General features: G+C 37.4%; 1 protein-coding gene across 2 annotated transcripts in view; it reads left to right on the top strand.

Moving 5' to 3' along the window:
• The window catches only part of SCFD2 (sec1 family domain containing 2), a 433063-nt gene that overhangs the window by 22958 nt on the left and 386748 nt on the right, over positions 1 to 23357 (top strand). For both annotated transcript variants that reach the window (XM_078068601.1, XM_036106903.2), the window contains exon 2: positions 1322 to 1490. In XM_078068601.1, the coding sequence (XP_077924727.1) occupies positions 1322 to 1490 (169 nt within the window). The remainder of the gene's footprint in view (positions 1 to 1321; positions 1491 to 23357) is intronic.

The raw sequence follows: 23357 nt of genomic DNA, 5'->3' as shown, positions 1-23357 counted from the left end.
AGCTGACAGCAGACACTTAACTGACTGAGCCACCCAGGTGGCCCTGTTGGCTCTGTCTTAAGTCACTCTAATGGGCCTGATTTATGTTGTTGTTGTTAATAGTGTGGTTTTGGCAGTTTCTGCCTTTTGAGTTTGAATTCTTGCTCTGTAATTTACAAAGTTATGCAATCCTGAGCAAGTTACTTAAACTGAATCTTCTATTCCAAGTGAGCATAATAATACCCATCTATTAGGGTTGTTGTAAGAATTAAGTGGATAATAAATGTGCAATATGAAACATAATACCTGCTTCATCACAAGCTTTCAATAAATGTTAGCTATTGTGATGAAGATGGTGGTGGCGGTGACAAGGATTCCTTGGAGTCCTGATTTGGTGTTTTGTACTTAGTTCTGTCCAATTATGTGACATGGCGAAAACAACAGCTAGAGACAGAGAGACATCAGGAAACAAAAGGTTGATTGATTTAGAGTGGTGGGATCAAAACAAGATGTGCCAAGTCCCACCCATTGTGGGAAGGAGGTCTTCTAAGCAATGACGGCTTTTGGAAAGATAACTTGGTTTCATGGAAAACATATTACACTGTGTCATTAATCTTGAATTTCAGTTTGAGGTTCTAAGTCATTTGTTATTAAAAGAGTTAATACATGTGAAGTACCTAAAACAGTGCCTGGTACACAGAAAGTACTCTGTAAATGTTTCTATCATTACAAGCTGTTATCATTCATTCATTTAGTTTTCCCATAATCTAACAAATATTTAGTGAGAGTCTGCTAGCTGCCAAGTTGCCTTCTAGACATGCTGGGTTCAGGGTGAACTAGATAAACAGTTGCCATTTTGAAGATAAGGTTCTAGCAGAGGGGAGATTTGCTATTCTTGGGTCAGGTCTCTAAGCCCTTCTGGGTCTTAATGACTTCATCAGTAAAATAAAGTTTGGCCGTAAAATCTTACAATAGTGTCTTCCAATGACACTATTTTCCTGGCTGACTATATGCTGATTATTTATTTATATATTAAATTTTTATTGATACCTACCATATATAGGCACTGTGCTAGGTGCTAGGAATATAGTAGTAACTAGAGCAGACACAGCATCTGCCCTCATAGAGCATTAAGTCAATGCACAAGGCATAGGTTGACTAGGTAATTGTGAGCTTGATTAGTGTTATTACAGAGGGCAAAATGCTAGGCTTGTGTTATTGATTTATATGACAGAAACAAAATATATATATTACTCTTGATAGAAGGGCCATTATAAAACATTAATCCAGATTTTTTTTCCTCCCATTTTTTGAGTTTATATTATCTTGTCTGCTTAAACAGGAGCAGTTGGACATCATGGAGACAACTTGGTAGAGAAGATCATTTCAGTGCTTCCCCAGCTTCCAGGCCACACCAACGACGTGATGGTTAACATGGTGGAGCTTACGGCACTCCAGAATGAGGAGAAAAATCAGAGTATGGTTGCACCAGGCTGTCTTGCACAATCCAAGTAAGATATACAGGTTCTTTTTCTTCTCTCATCCTTCTCCCTCTTTTCTTTTTCTCTGAGGCCAACTATTTCTGTAGGAAGGAAGCAATGAAGAGTTGGCCTGGTTGAAAAATTCACAGTGGATAACATTTAGAAAAAAGCATTTTCCCCCCTAACTTTGAAATAATGATACCCATTAAACAACAATAAGCCAAAAAGTATGGAAGTGTCATTTATAGAGATGTCATTTAGATGTAATATAAGTTTGTTCTGAGGATCGGTTAAGTGGGTCAATTTATACATCTCCATTCCACAGATGGTTTCACATGGAATCCAGGCTTACTCAATTTCTTTTTCCCAGTGGGCTTTTTCACATGACTAAATAATCGCCCACAAAGCTATGAACCAGTGCCATCTTTCTGAATGTAAACAATATGCTCTGGGACATCAATGAGAGAAGTTTTTATTTCTGTATATACTTTTGACATGCTTAGAGAAGTCAGAAAAAGAAGATGGTATACTTCATGTTATGCAGAGTTTCAAAAATAGAAAAACATTTCTCCAGAACCATGACAATAAAAAGCTAGCAGTAGTTATCTCCTCTACTTTGTCCTTCATCAGTAATTCTTTTGAGGAAAAAAAAAGGTATTAGGTGAAAAAGTATCTGAGTATCTGTTTGGAAAACAGGATCTTTTCCATTATAGTTTCAAATCTTAATAGTAACAGATATATTTGGAATTTCCTAAAATATCTGGAATTAGTTTTCATCTCTTGAGTTTTTCAGCTTTCTTTTTTTTTTTTTTTAGGTAGTTCATAACATTTATTGCATGCCCGGGGTGTATGGGCCAGTGTGGGATGAAAATGGAGAGTTCTGCACCCTTTCTTTTTTGTATACTTATACACACAGTAAAAACATAGGTCATGTGCTCACTTTGGTAGCACATATACTAAAACATAGGCCTTGAGCTTGCAGCTATACAAACCCGGAAGTAATTGTAATTGGAGATATTTGTAGCTGTTCAGAGGGCCATTCAAAAGTTACTTATCAAGGACTTACTATGAGCCTTCTCTGGACTAAGTAGTATGAAGGACATAAAATAATAAAAAGTATCATTTTTGCCTTCAGCGACTACTTTTCTTATTGGGGTAGTCCTTTTTACACACGGGTTCAAGTAAAACACAATAGAAATTACATGGACTCAAGACTCAGGTGTCTGTTACAGATTATAAATTCTACAAAGTATCAGGTCCACATGGCCTTTGTAGATCAATGTGGGCCTTGTGGAAGTGGTGATGCTTGACTTAATTATGTCTTGAAGAATTTAGAAAAAGAGAAGGGCTAACGTGAGCATAGGTATGGAAACAAGAATGATCAGGGCCTGATAGGATGGGGTATGAGGAAGAAAGACCACCTCACTGGACCCCCAGTGCCATCAGCAGTAATGTTTTTCAGGACTTACCAGGTGCCAAGCACGTTTCCGGGCATTTTACATTTGGGAAGTCGTTTAAGTTTTATGATAACCTAATGAGGTAGGTGTTGTTATTCCCCCATTTTACCAGTAAGGAAACTGAGACAAAGAGACCTTAAGTGACATAGGTAGCAGGAGGTAGAGCTAGAATTTGAGCCCAGAGTTTGACTTCAGAGCTACGGTCTTAACTTCTGTGCTGTCTATGCAGGGGCCAGAGAGGAGCTAGGCTCATGAATAGATTTAAAGAGACAGACAAAAATGAAGTTACTTGATGATTTAATTTCGAGAGTACTATTCATTCAACATAGCAGTTACACTGGCAACACAAATCAATATTTTGTCTAATTTCAGCAAAAATAGGAGTTTATTAAAGGGACTGGATAGCTAACACAATCAAAAGAAGAACTCTCTCTCTCTCTCTTTTTTTTTTTTTTAAAGGAAGAACTCTTAATCAGATTTTGGAAAGGACAACACAGTTCCAGGGGTCTAGAATTTAGGAAAAGCCTCTTCAAGGCCTTGACATCAGAGAGACTGAATTTTAACTGTTTTTGGTCATGGTCACTCTGTTTAAGCTTCAGATTCTAAGGGAAAATGTGAGATTGGCCTCACTTGGGCCTTGTCCTCCATCCACCCTCTGCCCAGTGGGGATTGAGAGCAGTTCATACTGGTTAAGAATTGCGCCATGATTGTATGGCCTGGTGGAGGGGTAGTTCTTCAAAGGAAAATGGAAACATTTATCAAAAGAAGGAGGAAGGGCTGCTGGGCAGGCAGAAGCAGTGGATGCCTTTTAGTAATAATAGCACATACTTGTATAGGACTTACTGTGTAATAGGCGTTCCGATCACTTTATATTTAGTGACTTTTTTAATTCTCACAACCTCTCTGTGAAGTGGTTCTATTACCATTCCCTTTTATAGATGAGAAAGGAGATTGAATGACATGCCTAAAGTGGCACACACAGTTAGAAGTGGTGGGGCCTGTACTTGAACCCCAGTAGTTTAGCTCTAAAGTCAGTGCTTACCGTTATTCTATGCTGCCTCCTGAGAGGCCTAAGATAATTACAAAAAAACCAAGTGAGCACCCCAGAGAAGTTTGCAAGGAGAGAGAAGAGTTGAATCCAGCACTAATGAGCAGGGACCAAGCAAATTCTGACAAGTGTAGTAGGACAAATGTAAAGAATCTCTTAGATCTACAAGTTATATTTTGATTATGACCAATTTATTTAACTTGGACTCTCCAGCACTCATTCTACCCCAAGCTTAGTCCAAGGCTTGAATGAAACAAGCCTTAGAATCCCATTTCTCTTGTCAGTGATGGCTTTAAAAATGGGGAGGTGACAAGAGAGAAGGTCTTCTTAGGGCTTCTTGATCAGGTTTCTTTGCTTCTGAAAAGAGACTCAAGAAAGAGACGTGCTTTTCCCTCTTCCTCCCCCTCCTCCCCCAACTCCCAGGACTCTGATTAAGTCCTGAAAGTGCTGCGGGATTCTGCTTACAACCTGAAGTTGAAGCTGACATGTGGAAGGTGGGACAGCCACAGGTGCCACAGAGGAGAGCAGTGATGGCATAATGTGCCTGGACCCCATAGAGAGCATAGTCCCTATTGTTTAAGCCAAATCGAGCCTCTGTTTTCTGTAACTTGCAACCAAAGGCATCCTAACTGATATATTTTCTGTACCTCATTATTTCATCTATAAAATGAAGGCGTTGGCCTGAATGACTTCTAAGGCTCTTGGTTTTTAAAATAAAAATGTTTCATATATATATGTATATAATATATGTATGTAATATATATGTAATATATATTAACCCTCCAGTCTTTATTTTCATTGGGTGCCTTTTCCTCTCCTTTGACTGTGAATGAGTATTGTCATAGAATATGAGTTTTGAGAGCCATCCAAGTATGAGGGCGTGGTCATAAATGTCAAAGGCAGTGATGAGTTCTAGAAGGATCTGAATAAAGAAAACTTTCATGAGAGCAGGTTTGGTGACATAGGAGGAATAGGAGTCAGATTGCAAAAGGTAGAGAGATAGGTGGTGAGAAGGTGACAAACAAATAAAGGTTTAAAGCAATAAAGAGAAAAATTAGGTAGTTTCTTTACAATTGCTTGGAATACTGAGAGAATTGTGCCAATCAATTTCTCTGTAAAAGGGGAATTGAAATGAATTACAGCTTTTGTAGTATAAACTGTACTTCCATCAAGATAATAACAACCACTACTACCTCCTACACCACCCCCCAAAACTTCTCAGGGAAAGGAGTATGAGGATAAAAAAATTAGTACTAAAATGAAAACAGATGGGTGCTTGGCAATAAGCAATGTGCCTGCAATGGGATAATCTTTAGAAAGCAAGTCTCTAACTATGATATAATCCTTGATAATCAAAATTTACTGCTAATATAATTTTTATAAAAGGCTGTGCATAATCTTAGCAATTAAAGTTACTGCCAATGCAAATGAGAAATTGATAACTTTAAATGAATTATAACTTGGCTTTCCAGTTCTTGTCCATTGGTCCCTGGATTACGTGGAATCTTGTGTTCAAGAAGGAAGCGGAATCTTTTCTGTTCTTATGTGTTCCTTCTGTTGAAATGGGTTTCTATTCTCTGCTCCAGCTCCACTCTCTCTAATCTATTACTCTTTCAGTTCCTCAAGTGCCCTACGCCTGATGCCCCAGCTGCATTTGCTACATCTGGCTTGCTGCCCCTCTCTCTGGCTGAACCCAGCACCCACGTGCCCACTTCTCCCAAAGTTCCCCATATGCCTTCAGGTCTTTCTTCCATCTTAGCACTTCTAGCCCTTCCTATTTCATTCCCCTGTTTTATTGTTTTTCTCCTTAGCACTCTCTAATATACTTATTTATATTGTATTTTTTTTTAATGTTTTATTTATTTTTTGAGAGAGACAGAGATAGTGAGAGAGAGCATGGGTGGGAAGGAGGGGGCTGAGCAGGGGGCTGAGCAGGGAGCCTGATGCGGGGCTCAAATCCCAGGACCCTGAGATCGTGACCTGAGCCGAAGGCAGATTGCTTAACTTACTGAGCCACCCAGGCGCCTCTATGTTGTTGTATTTTTGTGTCTTCCTTTCCTAGGGGGCAATAGAGAAAACTTTCTGCTAGAAAGTTCCCTCAGAGGAGGGAGATTTGTCTGTTTTATTCACTGTGATGTCCCCAGTGCCTAGAACAATACCTGGCACTCAAGGGATATTTGTTGAGTGATAAGGGCAGGATCCGTGTATGGAATGAGGCTGCTGAATTAAGAGAGGGTGAAGCCAAACCCGAGCATAGGAGAGATTAGTTTGCAGATGTCTAGATTCTAATTATTGAATATATGAAATGCTCTCATTATGTTAGCAAAACAGAGCAAAATTGGCCAGGTGATTCTACTTGTGGGACTTCTTTCATGGATGTGTTCTGCACACATGTAGAATGATATATTCATTCATCACTAATTTGTAATTGCAAATGGAAATAACTGCAGTGTCAGTTCAGTAAATTGTGTTACACTAATGTGATGAAATTTCAAATATCTATTGAAATAGAATGAAGAATGAAGTTGTTTATATACTGATAAGCAGTGAGCTTGATGACATATTTTAAATGAAAAAAGTGGGGTATAACATGCCTGTTTGTACAAAAGGGTGAAATACACACATTTGCTTTTGATACACTGGAAATATCCATATATATATTTTACATATATATATCTGAAAAAATGTATAAGGAACTGGTGATATTGGCTTCCTCTGTGGAGGGATGCTGCAGTTGGGGGTACACTGAGAAGAATAAAGACGGAGGAAGGAGGGACATGTTCTACTCTGTATACCAGTTTGTGTGCTTTGAATTTCCAATCCTGTGAATGTATTTCCTATTAAAAATAAATAGAGATTAGATTTAAATAAAATCACTGTTTCCTTCTTAAGCTAACTTAAGATGGGATTCTGTGCTCCTGGAAAGGAGAGTAGCTGTCTCTTAGTTTGGAATCTCTGCAATGCTTTTCTCCCTCTACATTGTCTTCCCTCTTCAGTGAACCATCCTTTCCTTTAAAACTTTAAAACTTCTTATTAAAATGCCAAAACCTGGGGCGCCTGGGTGGCTCAGTTGGTTAAGTGTCTGCCTTTGGCTCAGGTCATGATCCCAGGGTCCTGAGATGGAGCCCTGCATTGGGCTCCCTGCTCAGCAGGGAGTCTGCTTCTCCCTCTCCCTCTGCCTGCTGCTCCCCCTGCTTGTGCTCTCTCTATCAAATAAATAAATAAAATCTTTAAAAAAATGCCCAAACCCTGCACTGTAATTATTTGTTTCATGTTCTGTCTCCCCTAGTAGACTGTAAATTCCTTGAAGGTAGTAACTGTGCCTGGAACTTTTTTTTTTTTTTTAAAGATTTTATTCATTTATTCATGAGAGACAGAGAGAGGCAGAGACAGAGGGAGAAGCAGGCTCCCCAAGGAGCAGGGAGCCCAATGCGGGACTCGATCCCAGGATCCTGGGATCATGACCTGAGCCGAAGGCAGACGCTTAACCATCTGAGCCACCCAGGCACCCTGTGCCTGGAACTCTTAAGAGGTGTTATTAAATTGAATAAAACAATGAATAAATGCTTGAATAAGTCTTAATAATAGATTGAGACCAAGTTTAAAAATGATTATGTCAATCCATGAAAAGCCTTATCTACTTCACTTTAGCACTTAAGCCACTGTCTAGTATTGTTGATTGATATCTATCTAATCTATCTTACTTCTTCCTTTAAGTTTCTTCTTTGTACTTTACTCCAAATTTACCTCATTGTCTAGGTCAGTGAGAAGGAAGGAAGGTAACAATGAGTGCCTGAATTTTGTTAGGCATTATGCGAAGTATTTTAAAATGTACTTAAGTAACTTGCCCTTAGCCAAACTTTCCCTAAGTGATTGAATTGGGTCATTTAACAAAATTATTTTTTAATTCCAGGGCAAATTTCTTTTCCGCTATATCATGACTCTGATACATGCTTACTTGAATGAATGTATAAATAAATCATAATTCAGAAATAGTGGGTATTCTAGTTTATAAAAAGCAATATTGAAGTCCAGTTTTCTTGTTAGTTTTTATTTTGGAGGTGGGGTTTTTTTTCCTAGACTATACAACAATGAAATAAATGGGGTAGATCTTATGGAAAAGAGACAAATGCCACAGTGGTTTCAACCTAAACAATGATGAGCCAATTTGTTGTTGAATTTCACAATGTCGAGTAACCTGATAATTGATGTATATCAAAGTCACTAACTGGACCCTTTAAGTCAAAGATTGTTAAATCACCTCTTAATAGCCATACATTTTTCTCCTCTTTCCTTAGTTTCCAAGTACCAATTAAATATTACTATTAGAGACAACATTTTCAGAGGGAATAAAGGTAATTTTTCTTAGAGCAGAGCCAGAGGTACTAGTCTGATTTTAAATTTACCTACAGATAGAATGACTGAACTTGTATGTGAACATTATGTAAAGTGTATTTAATGTTGAGCTTGAGGTGAAGAGCCAGCACCCAAGAGGGTGTGTTATCACATAGCAGTGTTGGGAATGACCTTGGCACTGATACAGACTATGGGCATCTCCTCCTGATATGATACCAAAAAATAAACTAAACTGATATTTAAAAAAACTATTCGGGATGCCTGGCTGGCTCAGTTGGTAGAGCATCCGACTCTTGATCTCAGTGTCGTGAATTCAAGCCCCACATTGGGCATGGATACTACTTTAGAAACAAAGAAACAACCCCCCCCCCAAAAAAAAAAACACAAGAAACTGTTCAAGTAACATTGCAAATGGAATAGGAGGAAGGCCTACCTCTTAGCATACAGCTTGCTATATTTAACTTTTTTTGGGACTTCTAAAGATCATCTGGTCTCCATTACAGATTTAGAAAAAAGAATTAATGAATAATTTGTGGATGGTGGGAGTGAAATAAAGTAGGGTTCTTTTCTGAAGATGAAGGGATAAATGTATCTTCTAAGAAATAGTTAAATAATTTAATATGCCAGAGACATTTAAGTTATATTTCTTGATAAAGAATTATGTTTAATAGTTATATTTTTATATATTTTATATATTTTTTTGGAATTCTTTTTTAATGTGTATTTAAAAAAAGGTTTGAAGGTAGAAATTCTTTTTCTATAATTGCTTACATATTGCAGCTCTGTCATGGTATCTGTTATTTAAAAAATGTGCAGGCAATCCCCAGAATCTTTTTCATATTGAAAAATTTAAAGTGGCTTGTGGTCTCTGTGTTGTGAGAACACTGAACTCTGGGTCATTGTGGCTTTGGGATCCATAATTTAAATGGAAACTGTGGCTCCTTTAGAAAAAGCTAAGAATTCTCTGAAGTCAGCTAAAACCAAGAAGGAGGAATGGAAAGACTCATTACATTTGAATGACAAATTCCTGATTAGGTTGATGTTTACTGCCAAGCAAAAGTCAACAAGTCCAAACATCTAACTTCTGAGTTAACCAACCTTTATTAGGGTGCTTCTAAATCTTAGGTTATGTAGACTAGAGTGTATTCAGTAGCATGGCAGGACTTTCCCACACTTCTGGCTACAGCTTCTCTCCTCTCTGTTGCCGGCTGGTATTCTTGCCTGAGGACCCCTTTCTTTTCTTTTATTTCTGCCTTCTAATAACCAGGTCACACTGGGATAGTGATGGGTGGTAGGGTGGCTGGGATCAACAGGGTAGGGGTAGTTGCCCTTCTTCTAGGAAGAAGAAAATAAGAAGAATGAGATGGTTTTAGCAATAAAGAAGGCATTTTCGGGGTCCAAGGCAGGAGATGTCTGAAATCCAGGAAGCTCATTTGGGGGAAAATTCAGGAAGTTCATCATGGAACCCTCCAAGCATGTAAATGTGTGTTGTAATTTATTCACAATATTTATTAATTGACTACTGTGTGACAGGCACTTGATGAAGGCAAGATCTCTGCCATTATGGAATTTTTTCTAATGGGGGAGACAACAAATGGATAAACAAGTGGATATATAGTGTCAGCCAGGGATAAGTGCTATGAAGCAAATAAAGCAAGGTAAGGGAATCAAGAGTGACTAAGGATTTGGGGTGGTTAGTAGGTGTGTGGAGGGGATAGAAAAGGTCTTTCTGAGATGTCTTTCAAACAGAGACTTCAGGGAAGTAAATTATAAGCTTGTGGATATCTGGGTCTAGAACATTCCATCCTAAGGAAAGGACTAGTTGTTCAGAGATAACTTGTGATGTTAATTTGCTTTCCCCTAATGGCTAATGATGTTGAACATCTTTTCCTGTACTTACGTTCCATCTGCATATTCTCTCTCTTTTTTTTTTTTTACAAGTAACCAAAGTACTGTATTTTCCTCTCTATATTTCTACATAGCTTATCGTATTATATATAATAGTATAAATAATTCAAAGATACAGTTTTTTTTCTTTTCAAGTTTTTATTTAAATTCCAGTTAGTTGGGACACCTGGGTGGCTCAGTCAGTTTAAGCGTCTGCCTTCGGCTCAGGTCATGATCCTGGTGTCCTGGGATTGAGCCCCGCATTGGGCTCCCTGCTCTGTGGGGAGCCTGCTTCTCCCTCTGCTTGCCACTCCCCCTGCTTGTGCTCTCTCTCTCTCTCTCTCTCCCCCCCCGACAAATAAATAAATCAAATCTTAAAAAAATAAATTCCAATTTGTTAACATACAGCATAATGTTAGTTTCAGGTGTAGAATTTAGTGATTCATCACTTACATAAACCACCCAGAGCTCATCACAATAACTGCTCTCCTTACTATCCATCACCTATTTAAACCATCCTCCAACCTCCCCTCCAGCAGCCCTGAGTTTGTTCTCTATAGTTAAAAGTCTGTTTCTTGGTTTGTTTCTCTCTCTTTCTTACCCCTATGTTAATTTGTTTTGTTTCTTAAATTCCACATATGAGTGAAATCATATGGTATTTGTCTTTCTTTGACTGACTTACTTCGCTTAGCATAATACTCTCTAGCTCAATCCACACGTTGCAAATGGTGAGATTTCACTCTTTTTGATAGTTGAGTAATATTCCATTGTGTGTGAGACACACACACACACACACACACACACACACACACACACACATCTTCATTATCTATACATCATTCAATGGACATTTGGGCTCCTACCATAATTTGGCTATTGTTGATAATGCTGCTATAAACATCAGAGTGCATGTGTTCCTTTGAATTAGTATTTTTGTGTCCTTTGGGTAAATACCTAGTAGTGCAATTGCTGGGTCGTAGGGTAATTCTATTTTTAACTTTTTTAGGAACCTCCATACTATTTTTCAGAGTGGCTGCACCAGTTTGCATTCCCACCAACAGTGCAAGAGGCTTCTCCTTTCTCTACATCCTCACCAACACTTGTTTCTTGTGTTGCTGATTTTAGCCATTCTGACAAGTGTGAGGTGATATCTCATGTGATTTTGATTTGTATTTCCATGATGATGAGTGATGTTGAGCATCTTTTCATGTGTCTGTTACCCAACTGTATGTCTTTTTTGGAAAAATATCTATTCATGTCTTTCACCCATTTTTAAACTGGATTCTTTGTTTTTTGGGTGTTGAATTTTAAAAGTTCTTTATATATTTTGTATACTAACCCTTTATCAGATATGTCATTTGCAAATATCTTCTCCCATTCGGTACGTTGCCTTTTTTTTTTTTTTTTTTTCCTTTTAGTTTTGTCGATTGTTTCCTTCACTATGCAGAAGTTTGATCTTGATGAAGTTCCAATAGTTCATTTATGTTTTTGTTTCCCTTGTCTCAGGAGACATATCTAGTAAGAATTTAATATGGTGGATGTCAAAGAGGTTGCTGCCTGTGTGGTATTCTCTAGGATTTTAATGGTTTCCTTTCTCAAATTTAGGTCTTTAATCCACTTTGAATTTATTTTTGTGTATGGTGTAAGAAAGTGGTCCACTTTCATTCTTCTGCATGTGGCTGTCCAATTTTCCTAACACCACTTGTTGAAGAGACTGTCTTTTTTCCATTGGATATTCTTTCCTGCTTTGTTGAAGATTATTTGACCATATAGTTGTGGGTCCATTTCTGGGCTCTCTATTCTGTTCCATTGATCTATGTGTCTGTTTTTGAGCCAGTACCCTGTTGTCTTGATCACTATAGCTTTGTAATATAACTTGAGGTATGGAATTATAATGCCCCCAGCTTTTTTTTTTTTTTTTTTTTTTTTTCAAGATTCCTTGGGCTATTCAGGGTCTTTTCTGGTTCCACACGAATTTTAGGATTATTTGTTCTAGCTCTGTGAAAAATGCTGGTGGTGTTTTGATAGGGATGGCATTGAATGTGTAGATTGTAGCAGCTCTTTCTGCCCATGGGTCCTATCCCCATGCTTTAATAAAACCACCTTTTTGCAATAAAATAAAATAAAATAAATAAATGTGTAGATTGCTTTGGGTAGTATAGACATTTTAACAATATTTGTTCTTTCAATCCATGAGCATGGAAAGTTTTTCCATTTCTTTGTGTCATCTTCAAGTTCTTTCATTAGTGTTTTATACTTTTCAGAATACAGATCTTTTATCTCTTTGGCTAGGTTGCTTCTTAATTACTGGTGTCTAGAAATGCGACAGATTTCTCTATGCTGATTTTGTATCCTGTGACTTTGTTGAATTCATGTATCAATTCTAACAATTTTTTGGTGGACTGTTTTGGATTTTCTATTTGGAGTATTTTGTCATCTGCAAATAGTGGAAGTTTGACTTCTTCTTTGCCGATTTGGATGCCTTTTATTTCCTTTTTGTTGCCTGATTGGTGAGGCTAGGACTTCCAGTACTATGTTAAATAACAGTGTTGAGAGTGGGCATTCCTAACTTGTTCCTGACCATAGAGGAAAAGCTCTCAGTTTTTCCCCATTGAGGATGATATTAGCTGTGGATTTTTCATATATGGCCTTTATTATGTTGAGGTATGTTCCCTCTATCCCTACTTTTTTGACGGCTTTTATCATGAATGGATGTTGTATTTCGTCAAGTGCTTTTTCTGCATCTATTGAAAAGATCATGTGGTTCTTATCCTTTCTTTTATTAATGTGGCTTACCACATTGATTGATTTGTGAATACTGAACCACTCTTGTGGCCCAGGAATAAATCACCATTTGATTGTGGTGAATGATTTTTTTCAGTGTATTGTTGGATTCGATTTGTTAGTATTCTATTGAGTTTCTGCATGCATGTTCATCAAGGATATTGGCCTGTAATTGTCTTTTTAGTGGAGTCTTTGTCTGGTTTTGCAATCAGGGTAATGCTGGCCTCATAGAATGAGCTTGGAAGCTTTCATTTCTATTTTTTTGGAACAGTTTGAGAAGAATAGGTGTTAACTTTCCTTTAAATGTTTGGTAGAGTTCATCTGTGAAGACTTCTGATCTTGGACTTCTGTTTGTTGGGAGATTTTTGATTACTGATTCAATTTCTCTGCTGGTTATTGGTCCATTCAAGTTTTCTATTTCTTCCTGTGTTAGTTTTGGTAGTTTATGTTTCTAGGAATTTATCCATTTCTTCCAGGTTGTCCAATTTGTTGGTATATATAGTTTTTCATAATATTTACTTATAATTGTTTGTATTATTATGGTGTTGGTTGTTATTTCTCATCTCTCATTTGTGATTTTATTTGTTTGGGTCCTTTCTCTCTTCTTTTTGATAAATCTGGGGAAGCGTTTATCAATTTTATTATTTTTTTCAAAAAATAAACCAGCTCCTGATTTCATGGATCTGTTCTATTGTTTTTTTAGTTTCTGTATCATCTTTATTATTTCCCTTCTTCTGCTGGCTTTAGGCTTTGTTTGTTGTTCTTTTTCTAGCTCCCTTAGGTGTAAGATTAGGTTGTTTGAGATTTTTCTCGTTTCTTAAGGTAGGCTTGTATTGCTATGTACTTTCCTATTAGGACCGCTTTTGCTGCATCCCAAGGTTTTGGTCTGTCATGTTTTCATTTTCTTATCTTTCTATGTGTGTTTTAATTTCTTCCTTGATTTCTTGGTTGACCCATTCATTCTTTAGTAGCATATTGTTTAACCTCCATGAATTTGTGGTCTCCTAATTTTCTTTTTTTTTTGGTGGTGGACTTTACGTTTCATAGCATTGTGATCAGAAAGTATATATGGTATGATCTCAATCTTTTTGTACTTGTTGAGGCCTAACCCAGTATATGATCTCTTCTAGAGAATGTCCCATGTGCACTTGAAAAGAATGTGTATTCTGCTGCTTTAGGATGAAATGTTCTGTATAAATCTGTTAATTCCACCTGGTCCAGTGTGTCATTCAAAGCCATTGTTTCCTTGTTGATCTTCTGCTTCGATGATCTGTCCATTGCTGTAAGTGGGATGTTAAAGTCCCCTACTATTATTATGTATCAATGAGTTTCTTTATATTTGTTATTAATTATTTTATGTATTTGGGTGTTCCCATGGTGGGAGTGTAAATATTACAATTGTTAGATATTCTTGTTGGATAATGCCCTTTATTATGATATAATCTGCTTTTTCGTCTCTTGTTACAGTCGTTAGTTTAAAATCTAGTTTGTCTGATGTAAGTATTGCTACCTTGGCTTTCTTTTGACATCCATTTGCCTGATAAATGTTTCTCTATCCTCTCACTCTCAATATGCACGTGTCATCAGGTCTAAAATGGTCTCTTATAGGCAGCATAAAGATGGGTCTTATTTTTTGTATCCATTCTGACACGCTATGTCTTTTGATTGGAGTGTTTAGTCCATTTACATTCAGAGTAATTATTGATAGATATGTATTTAGTGCCATTTTATTATGTGTTTTGTCATGGTTTCTGGAGATTTTCTCTGTTCCTTTTAGTCTTTGTTGCTTTTGGTCTTCTTTCCTACTCAAAGAGTACCCTTTAATATTTCTTGCAGGGGTGGTTTAGTGGTCATGAACTCCTATAGTTTTTGTTTGGGAAATTATTTATCTCTCCTATTCTGAATGACAACCTTGCTGGATAAAGTATTCTTGGCTGCACATTTTCCATCCAGCACATTGAATATATCATGCCACTCTCTTCTGGCTTGCTAAGTTTCTGTGGAGAGATCTTCAGCTAGTCTTATGGGTCTTCCCTTGTAAATTAGGGACTTCTTTTGTCTTGCTGCTTTTAGAATTTTTTCTTTATCACCATATTTTGCAAATTTCATTGCAATATGTCTTGGTGTTGGCCTGCTTTTGTTGATTTTGATCGGTGTTCTCTGTGTCTCCTGGATCTGGATGTCAGTTTCCTTCCCCCAATTAGGGAGGTTTTCAGCTGTATATTTCCTCAAATTTTCCTCTTCTTCTTCTGAGACTCCTATGATACGAATGTTATTACATTTGATGGAATCATTGAGTTCCCTAAGTCTATCTCGTGTTCTGTAATTCTTTCTCTTTTTTCAGCTTCATTATTTTCCATAATTCTATCTTCTATATCCTTGATTTGTTCCTGTGCTTCTTGCATCCTTGTTGTCATTACATCCAGTCTGTTTTGAATCTGAGTTATTGCATTTTTCATTTCTGATTGTTTTTTAACTCTTTTATCTCTGCAGTAAGGGCCTCCCTGAAGTCTTCATGCTTTTCTCAAGTCAAGCAAGTATCCTTATGATTGTTGCTTTAAATTTTCAAGCAGGCATATTCCTTATATCTGTTTTGATTAGATCTCTAGCTGTGACCTTATCTTGTTCTTTCATTTTGGATGAATTACTCTGCCTTGATATTTTGTCTAAGTCTCTGTCTTCCTCTCTAAGTTAGAAAAGCCTGTTATGTTTCCTGCTCCTAAGAGTAGTGGCCTTATGAAGAAGAGGTCTTCTTTTTATGAAGAGTGTCCAGGGCCTGGCACTTCAGGGAGTGTCTCTGGTGTGTGCTGCCTGTGCTCTCCTGTTGTGTTTTGGCTGCTCTGTCTTTCAGGTCAGTTGTCTGCAGGGGCTCTCCTGGCATGCAGTGGGCAGTGTTTGGAACTTGGCCAGAGTGTGGCGAGTTTTAACTAGGTATGCTCTGCTCTGCTTGTTAAATGCGACCTGATTAAACTTCCACTAGAGATGAAGCCTTGCAGAGCTCTCTGGTCAGAAGTAGTTTTGGCGGGGGTTTCTGCTGGTCCTCTAGGGAGTGGGCCCACTGTGCTGGTTCTTAGGCACACTTGCCCAAGAAGAGCAATACCAGCAGAGTGTGGAGGTAGGGTGGGGTGGGACTTAGTGTAAGCAGGTTAGGGAGCCAGTGTTGGCACTGTGCTGTTTACTGAAGTTGGTTTATGCCGCAGGGCGGGGGAGGGAAATGGTGCCAGCCAGCTCCTTTTTCCCTGGAGAGGGGTCTCTGTGCTTGCTCCTCTCAGGGAAGCACTCCTAGAAGAGTGAATAATCTCCCTGCTGTTTGTCCCAGGTATTTTTCACATAGTCATTTTCACACTGGCTGCCTCTAGGTTCTTTGCCTGCCTTCTCTCCAGGAGCAGCTCAGTGCCCTACAGACTCTGTCCCAGCCAAGCCTGCTGACTTAAAACTCCAAACTTTAGGGACCTGGTGTGGTGGGGAGGTGCACTGGACTTGTGGTGGAGGGTCTCACTACACTGGGACTGATGCAGGTTTGACTGAGAAGGACAGTCATGTCAGAGTGCAGGGGTGTGGGACTTGGAGCAAGCAGGTTAGGCAGCCAGTGTTGGAGCCAAGATGCCCTCAGCAGGTGTCTCCATACCTATGGTGAGGGGCAGGGAAGGGAAATGGTACCCACCAGCCCTTTTGTCCCTGAAGAGGCATCTCTGTGACCCCCACCTCTCACAGATGGTTCCAAGAAGAGCAAACAGTCTCTCCTTGTGAGCTTTAGGTAATCCTCAGATGGTGCTCTCTGTCCCAGGGTTGCTTGCATGCCTTCTTTCCAGGAGTAGGGCAGTACCCTCGGGGCTCTATCCCTGCCAAGCTTTCGGATATCTACACTCCAGTCTTTGAGCCCTACTGGTTGCAAAAACTCATGAAAATTAGTTCCTTTCATTTTCCCAGCCAGTGGCTTTAGGGAAATGTTCTTTTGTATATCCTTGTGTGCTCCACTCTCTCCTGCCTTTCTCCACGACCAGGGCTCCCTCCCCTCTGCAGCACCCACAGTCCATTTCTCCCCCAAACCACATCTCCACACTTCCTACCTTCCTCATTGTGGCCTCTTCTCTCCCTCTAATTGACCAGTTTGTTCTTCAGTCCTCAAGTTGATTTCTTGGGTATTCAGAATGATTTGGTAGTTATCTAGTTGTGTCGCAGGGGCAAGACTTGCCTAGGGTTCTCCTACTATGCTACCATCTTAGCTTTCCTCCCATCTGCATATCCTCTTAAAGAAAATGTCTCTTCACATCTATTGCCCATTTTTTGTTATTGGTGTTAGGTATATATATAACCCTTTGTCAGGTAAGTAATTTGCAAATATTTTCTTCTAGTCTGTAGCTTCTCTTTTTATCCTCTCAATAGGTCTTTTCACAAAGCAAAAGTTTTAAAATTTTGATGAAATTCAGTTTATCAGTTTTTCCTGTTATGGATTGTGCTTTTGGTGTCAAGTTCAAGAACTCTGCCTAACCTTAAATTCTGAAGATTTTCTGTGATTTTTTTTTTCTAAAACTTTTATACATTCTTTATTCAAGTATAATTAGCATACAGTGTTGTATTAGTTTCAGATGTACAATATAATGATTCCAACAATTCTGTGTATTACTTGGTGCTCATTATGGTAAGTGTATTCTTAATTCCTTTCACCGACTTCACCCATCCCTCCACCTATTCCCCTTCAGTTACCACCAATTTGTTCTCTATGTTTGAGTCTATTTTTTTTAAATCTCTCTCTCTCTCTTTCTTTTGTTCATTGGTTTTGTTTTTTAAATTCCACATATGAGTGAAATCATGTGGTATTTGTCTTTCTCTTACTGACTTATTTCACTTAGCATTATAGTTTGTAGATCCATCTATGTTGTTTTTGCAAAGGGCAAGATTCATTCTTTCTTATGGCTGGGTAGTATTCTGGTGTATATGTATATATATATACCATATCTTCTTACCCATTTTCCTATTGATGGACACTTGGGTTGCTTCCATAACTTGATTATTATAAAAATGCAGCAGTAAACATAGGGGCACATGTGTCTTTTTGAATTAGTGTTTTCATTTTATTTGGGCAAATACCCACTAGCAGAATTACGGTATCATATGGCAATTCTATTTTTAAATTTTGGAGGAATGTCCATACTGTTTTCCACAGTGGCTTTACTACCTGGCATTCCTGCCAACAGTGCATGAGCATTCCTGCTCCTCCACATCCTTGCCAAAACTTGTTATTTTTTTGTGGTTTTGATTTTAACCATTCTGACAGGTGTGAGGTGGTATCTCATTGTGGTTTTGATATGCATTTCCATGATGATTAGTGGTAAAGAGCATCTTTTCATGTGTCTGTTGACCATCTGTAGTCTTCTTTGGAAAAATGTCTATTCGTGTCCTCTGTCCATATTTTAATTGGATTGTTTCTATGATGTTGAGTTGTATAATTTCTTTATATATTTTGAATATTAATCCCTGATTGGATATGTCATTTGCAAGTATCTTCTGTTTAGTAGTTTGACTTTTCATTTTGTTGATGGCTTCCTTCACTATGCGAAAAAGCTTTTTATTTTGTTGTAGTCCCAATAGTTTAATTTTGCTTTTATTTCCCTTGCCAAAGGAGACATATCTAGAAAATTTTTTCTTTGGCTGATGTCAAAGAGATAACTGCCTATGTTTTCTTCCAGAAATTTTATTGTTTCAGGTCTCACATTTAGGTCTTTAATCCATTTTGAGTTTATTTTTGTATATGGTGTAAGAAAGTGGTCCAGTTTTGTTCTTTTGCACGTAGCTGTCCAGTTTTCCCAACACCATTTGTTGAAGAGACTGTCTTTCCCATTGTATATTCTTGCCTCATTTGTTGTAGATTAATTGACCATAAGACTGTGGGTTTATTTCTGGGTTCTCTATTCTCTTCTATTGATGTATGTGTCTATTTTTATGCCAGTACCATACTGTTTTGATTATTACAGCTTTATAGTATATCTTGAAATCTGGGATTGTGATACCTCCAGTTTTATTCTCTTTTTTTTCAATATTGCTGTGGCTATTCAGGGTCTTTTGTGGTTCCATACACATTTTAGGATTATTTGTTCTAGCTGTGTGAAAAATGCTGTTGTTATTTTGAGAGGGATTGTATTATATCTGTAGATTGCTTTGGGTAGTATGGACATTTTAACTATATTGGTTCTCCCAAATCATGAACATAGAGTATCTTTCCATTTGTTTGTGTTTCAATTTCTTTCATCAGTGTTTTTTCTTTAAAAAAAATAATTTATTTAATAATAATAATGTTATTATTATTTTCATTAAGTTCTGTGCCCAGTATGGGGCTTGAACTCATGACCCTGAGATCTAGAGTTGCATCCTCTACTGACTGAGTCAGCCAGGTACCCTTCATCAGTGTTCTATAGTTTTGGAATACAGGTCTTTCACCTCCTTGGTTAAGTTTATTCCCAGATATTTTATTTTGGTGCAATTTGGCAATGGGATCATTTTCTTAATATTTCTGGTACTTTATTATTAGTGTATAGAAAGGCAACTGATTTCTGTATATTAATTTTGTATCTGTGACTTTACTGAATTCATTTATAGGTTCTAATAGTTTTTGGTGGAGTCTTGAGGGTTTTCTATATAGACTATCATGTAATCTGCAAATAGTGACCATTTTACTTCTTCCTTACCAATTTAGATGCCATCTATTTCTTTTCATTGTCTAATTTCTTTTTTTTCTTTTGTTAACGATTTTATTTATTTATTTTACAGAGACATAGAGAGAGCCAGAGAGTACAAGCAGGGGGAGTGGCAGAGGGAGAAGGATAAGCAGGCTTCCTGCTGAACAGGGAGCCTGACGTGGGGCTCGATCCCAGGACTCTGGGATCATGACCTGAACCAAGGGCAGATGCTTAACTGACTGAGCCACCCAGGTGCCCACATTGTCTAATTTCTGTGGCTAGAACTATCAGTACTATGTTGAATAAAAGTGTTGAGAGTAGACATCCTTGTCTTGTTCCTGATCTTAGGGGAAAAGCTCTGTTTTTCACCATTGATTATGGTGATAGCTGTTGGTTTTCATATATGGCCTTTCTTATGTTGAGGTATGATTCCTCTAAACCTACTTTGCTGAGGGTTTTTATCATGAATGGATGTTGAACTTTGTCAGATACTTTTTCTGCATCTATTGAAATGATCATATGGGGACACCTGGGTGGCTCAGTCATTAAGCGTCTGCCTTCGGCTCAGGTCATGATCCCATATATATGTACCCTGCCTCAGGCTCCCTGCTCCATGGGAAGCCTGCTTCTCCCTCTCCTACTCCCCCTGCTTGTGTTCCCTCTCTTGCTGTGTCTCTCTCTGTCAAATAAATGAATAAAATCTTAAAAAAAAAAAAGAATAAGAAAAATAAAACTTCCTTGAAATGATCATATGGTTTTTTTCCTTTCCCTTGTTAATGTGATGTATCACATTGATATGAATATTGAACCACCCTTGCATCCCTGGTATCAATCCCACTTGATCATGGTGAATGATTTTTTTTAACATATTGTTGGATTCAGTTTGCTAATATTTTGTTGGGGATTTTTACATCTATGTTCATCAGAGATATTGGCTTATAGTTTTCTTTTTTTTTGTAGTGTCTTTATCTGGTTTTGGAATCAGGGTAATGCTGGCCTTGTAGAATGGCTTTGGAAGCTTTCCATTCTCTTCTTTTTTTGTGGGGGGGGGGAATAGTTTGAAAATAATAGGTATTATCTCTTCTTTAAATGTTTGGTCAAATTTCACTGTAGAGCATCTAGTCCTAGGCTGTGTGTCTGATTATTGATTCAATTTCATTGCTAGTAATTGATCTGTTCAGATTTTCTATTTCTTCCTGATTCAGTTTTGGAAAGTTATATGTTTCTAGGAGTTTATTCATTTCTTCTAGGTTGTCCAATTTATTGGCCCTATAATTTTTCATAGTATTCTCTTTTAGTCTTTTGTATTCATGTGGTATCAGTTGTTTTGCCTCCTCTTTCACTTCTGATTTTTTTGAGTCCTCTGTCTTTTTTTTTTTTTAATGAATCTGGCTTTAGATTTATGAAATTTGATGATCTTTTCAAAGAACCAGCTCCTGGTTTTGATGATCTGTTCTATTGTTTTTTTAGTCCCTATTTCATTTATTTCTGCTCTAATCTATTTCTTTCCTTCTACTAGCTTTGGGCTTTGTTTGTTCTTTTTCAAGCTCCTTTAGGTGTGGAGTTTGGTTGTTTATTTTTTTTCCTGCTTCTTGAGGTAGGTCTGTATTGCTGTAATCTTCCCTATTAGAACAGCTTTTGCTATATCCCAAAGATTTTGGGTCATTATGTTTTCATTTTCATTTGTCTCCATGTGTTTTTTGATGTCTTCTTTCATTTCTCGGTTGACCCACTCAGTGTTTAGTAGCATGTTATTTAACCTCTGTGTATTTGTGTTCTTTCCAGATTTTTTCTTGTGATAGATTTCTAGGTTGATACTGTTGTGGTCATAAAAGATGCATGATATAATTTCAGTCTTTTTGAATTTGTTGAGACTTGTTTTGTGACCTAACATCTAGTCTGTTCTGGAGAATGTTCCATGTGCACTTGAAAAGTATGTGAGTTTCACTGTTTTCTGATAGAATGTTCTGAATATATCTGTTAGATCCATCCGGTCCAATGTATCATTCAAAGCCACTGTTTTCTTGTTGATTTCTGTCTGGATGATCTATATTGATGTAAGTGGGGTGTTAAAGTGTCCTACTCTTATTGTATTACTATCAGTTTCTATCTTTATACCTGTTAATAGTTGCTTTATGTATTTGGGTGCTCCCATATTGGGTACATATATATTTATAATTGTTATGTTTTCTTGTTGGATTGTACCCTTTATGATTTGTAGTGTCCTTCTTTGTCTCGTTATAGTCTTTGTTTTAAAGTCTGTTTTGTCCGATATAAGTATTGCTACCTCAGCTTTCATTTTGCTTCCATTTGCATGATAAATGTTTTTGTATTGCTTTACTTTCAATCCGCCTGTGTCTTTAGGTCTGAAAGGAGTCTATTGTAGGCAGCAAATAGATGGGTCTTGCTTTTTTATCCATTCAGTGACCGATGTATTTTGATTGTTTAGTCTGTTTATATTTGAAGTGATTATTGATAGGTATGTACTTATTGCCATTTTGTTCTGTTTTGTTTTGTTTTTAATTTTAAGTAGGCTCCACATCCAACATGGGACTTGTACTCATGACCCTGAGGGTAAGAGTCACATGCTCTATTGACTGAGTCAGCCAGGCACCCCATTATTGCCATTTTGATACCTGTTATATGGTTGTTTTTGTAGTTCTCTGTTCCTTTCTTCTCTTGCTATCTTCTTTTGTGGTTTGATGGCTTTCTTTAGTGATAGGCTTGGATTCTTTTCTCTTTATTTTGTGCTTATCTATTTCTGGTTTTTGATTTGTGGTTACCATCAAGTTTATATATAACATACATATAGAAGTCTATATTAGGGTGATGTTTACTTACATTTGAACCCATTCTAAAAGCACTAAATGTTTATTCCCACCTTCCCCACGTTTTCTGTGTAAGATATCCTATTTTACATCCTTTTACTTTGTGAATCCCTTGACTGATTTTTATTGATGTAATTGATATTATTACTTCTGTGCTTTAACCTCTGTACTGGTTTCATAAGTGATTAATCTACTACTTTTATTATGTTTGTGTGGACCTGTGAATTTTTTTCCTTTCTTAATTTTCTTACTCCTGATTATGGCCTTTCTTTCTACTCAAAGAATTCTTTTTAACGTTTTTTTGTAAGGCTAGTTTAGTGGCGATGAATTCCTTTAGCTTTTGTTTGGGAAACTCTATCTATCCTTCTATTCTGAATTATAGTCTTGCTGGATAGAGTATTCTTGGTTGTAAGTTTCTTCCTTTCAGCTCTTTGAATATATCATGCCACTTTCTTCTGGCCTGCAAAGTTTTTGTTGAAAAATCAGCCTACAGAGTTTTCCTTGAATGTAACTATTTTCTTTTCTCTTGCTGCTTTTAAAATTCTCTCCTTGAAAAAAAATGAGAAAAAAAATTCTTTCCTTTGTCACTGCTCTTTACATTTTAATTATGTGTCTTGGTGTGGACTACTCTTTCCATTTTAATTATGTGTCTTGGTGAGTTGATTTTGTTGGGATCTTTCTATGCCTGCTGGAATTGGATGTCTGTTTCTCTGATTTGGGAAATTTTCAGCTATTATTTCTTCAAGTCAGTGTTCTGCCCCTTTTCTTTCTCTTTTCTTTCTGTGATCCTTATAATGCAAATATTATTATGCTTGATAATGTCACTGAGTTCTCTTACCTGTTTTCATTTTGTATTCTTT

Source organism: Halichoerus grypus, chromosome 3, assembly GCF_964656455.1.
Source record: "Halichoerus grypus chromosome 3, mHalGry1.hap1.1, whole genome shotgun sequence".
Taxonomy (NCBI): Eukaryota; Metazoa; Chordata; class Mammalia; order Carnivora; family Phocidae; genus Halichoerus; species Halichoerus grypus.
Note: the sequence above shows the minus strand (reverse complement) of the source record. Positions and strands in the feature narration are given on the sequence as shown.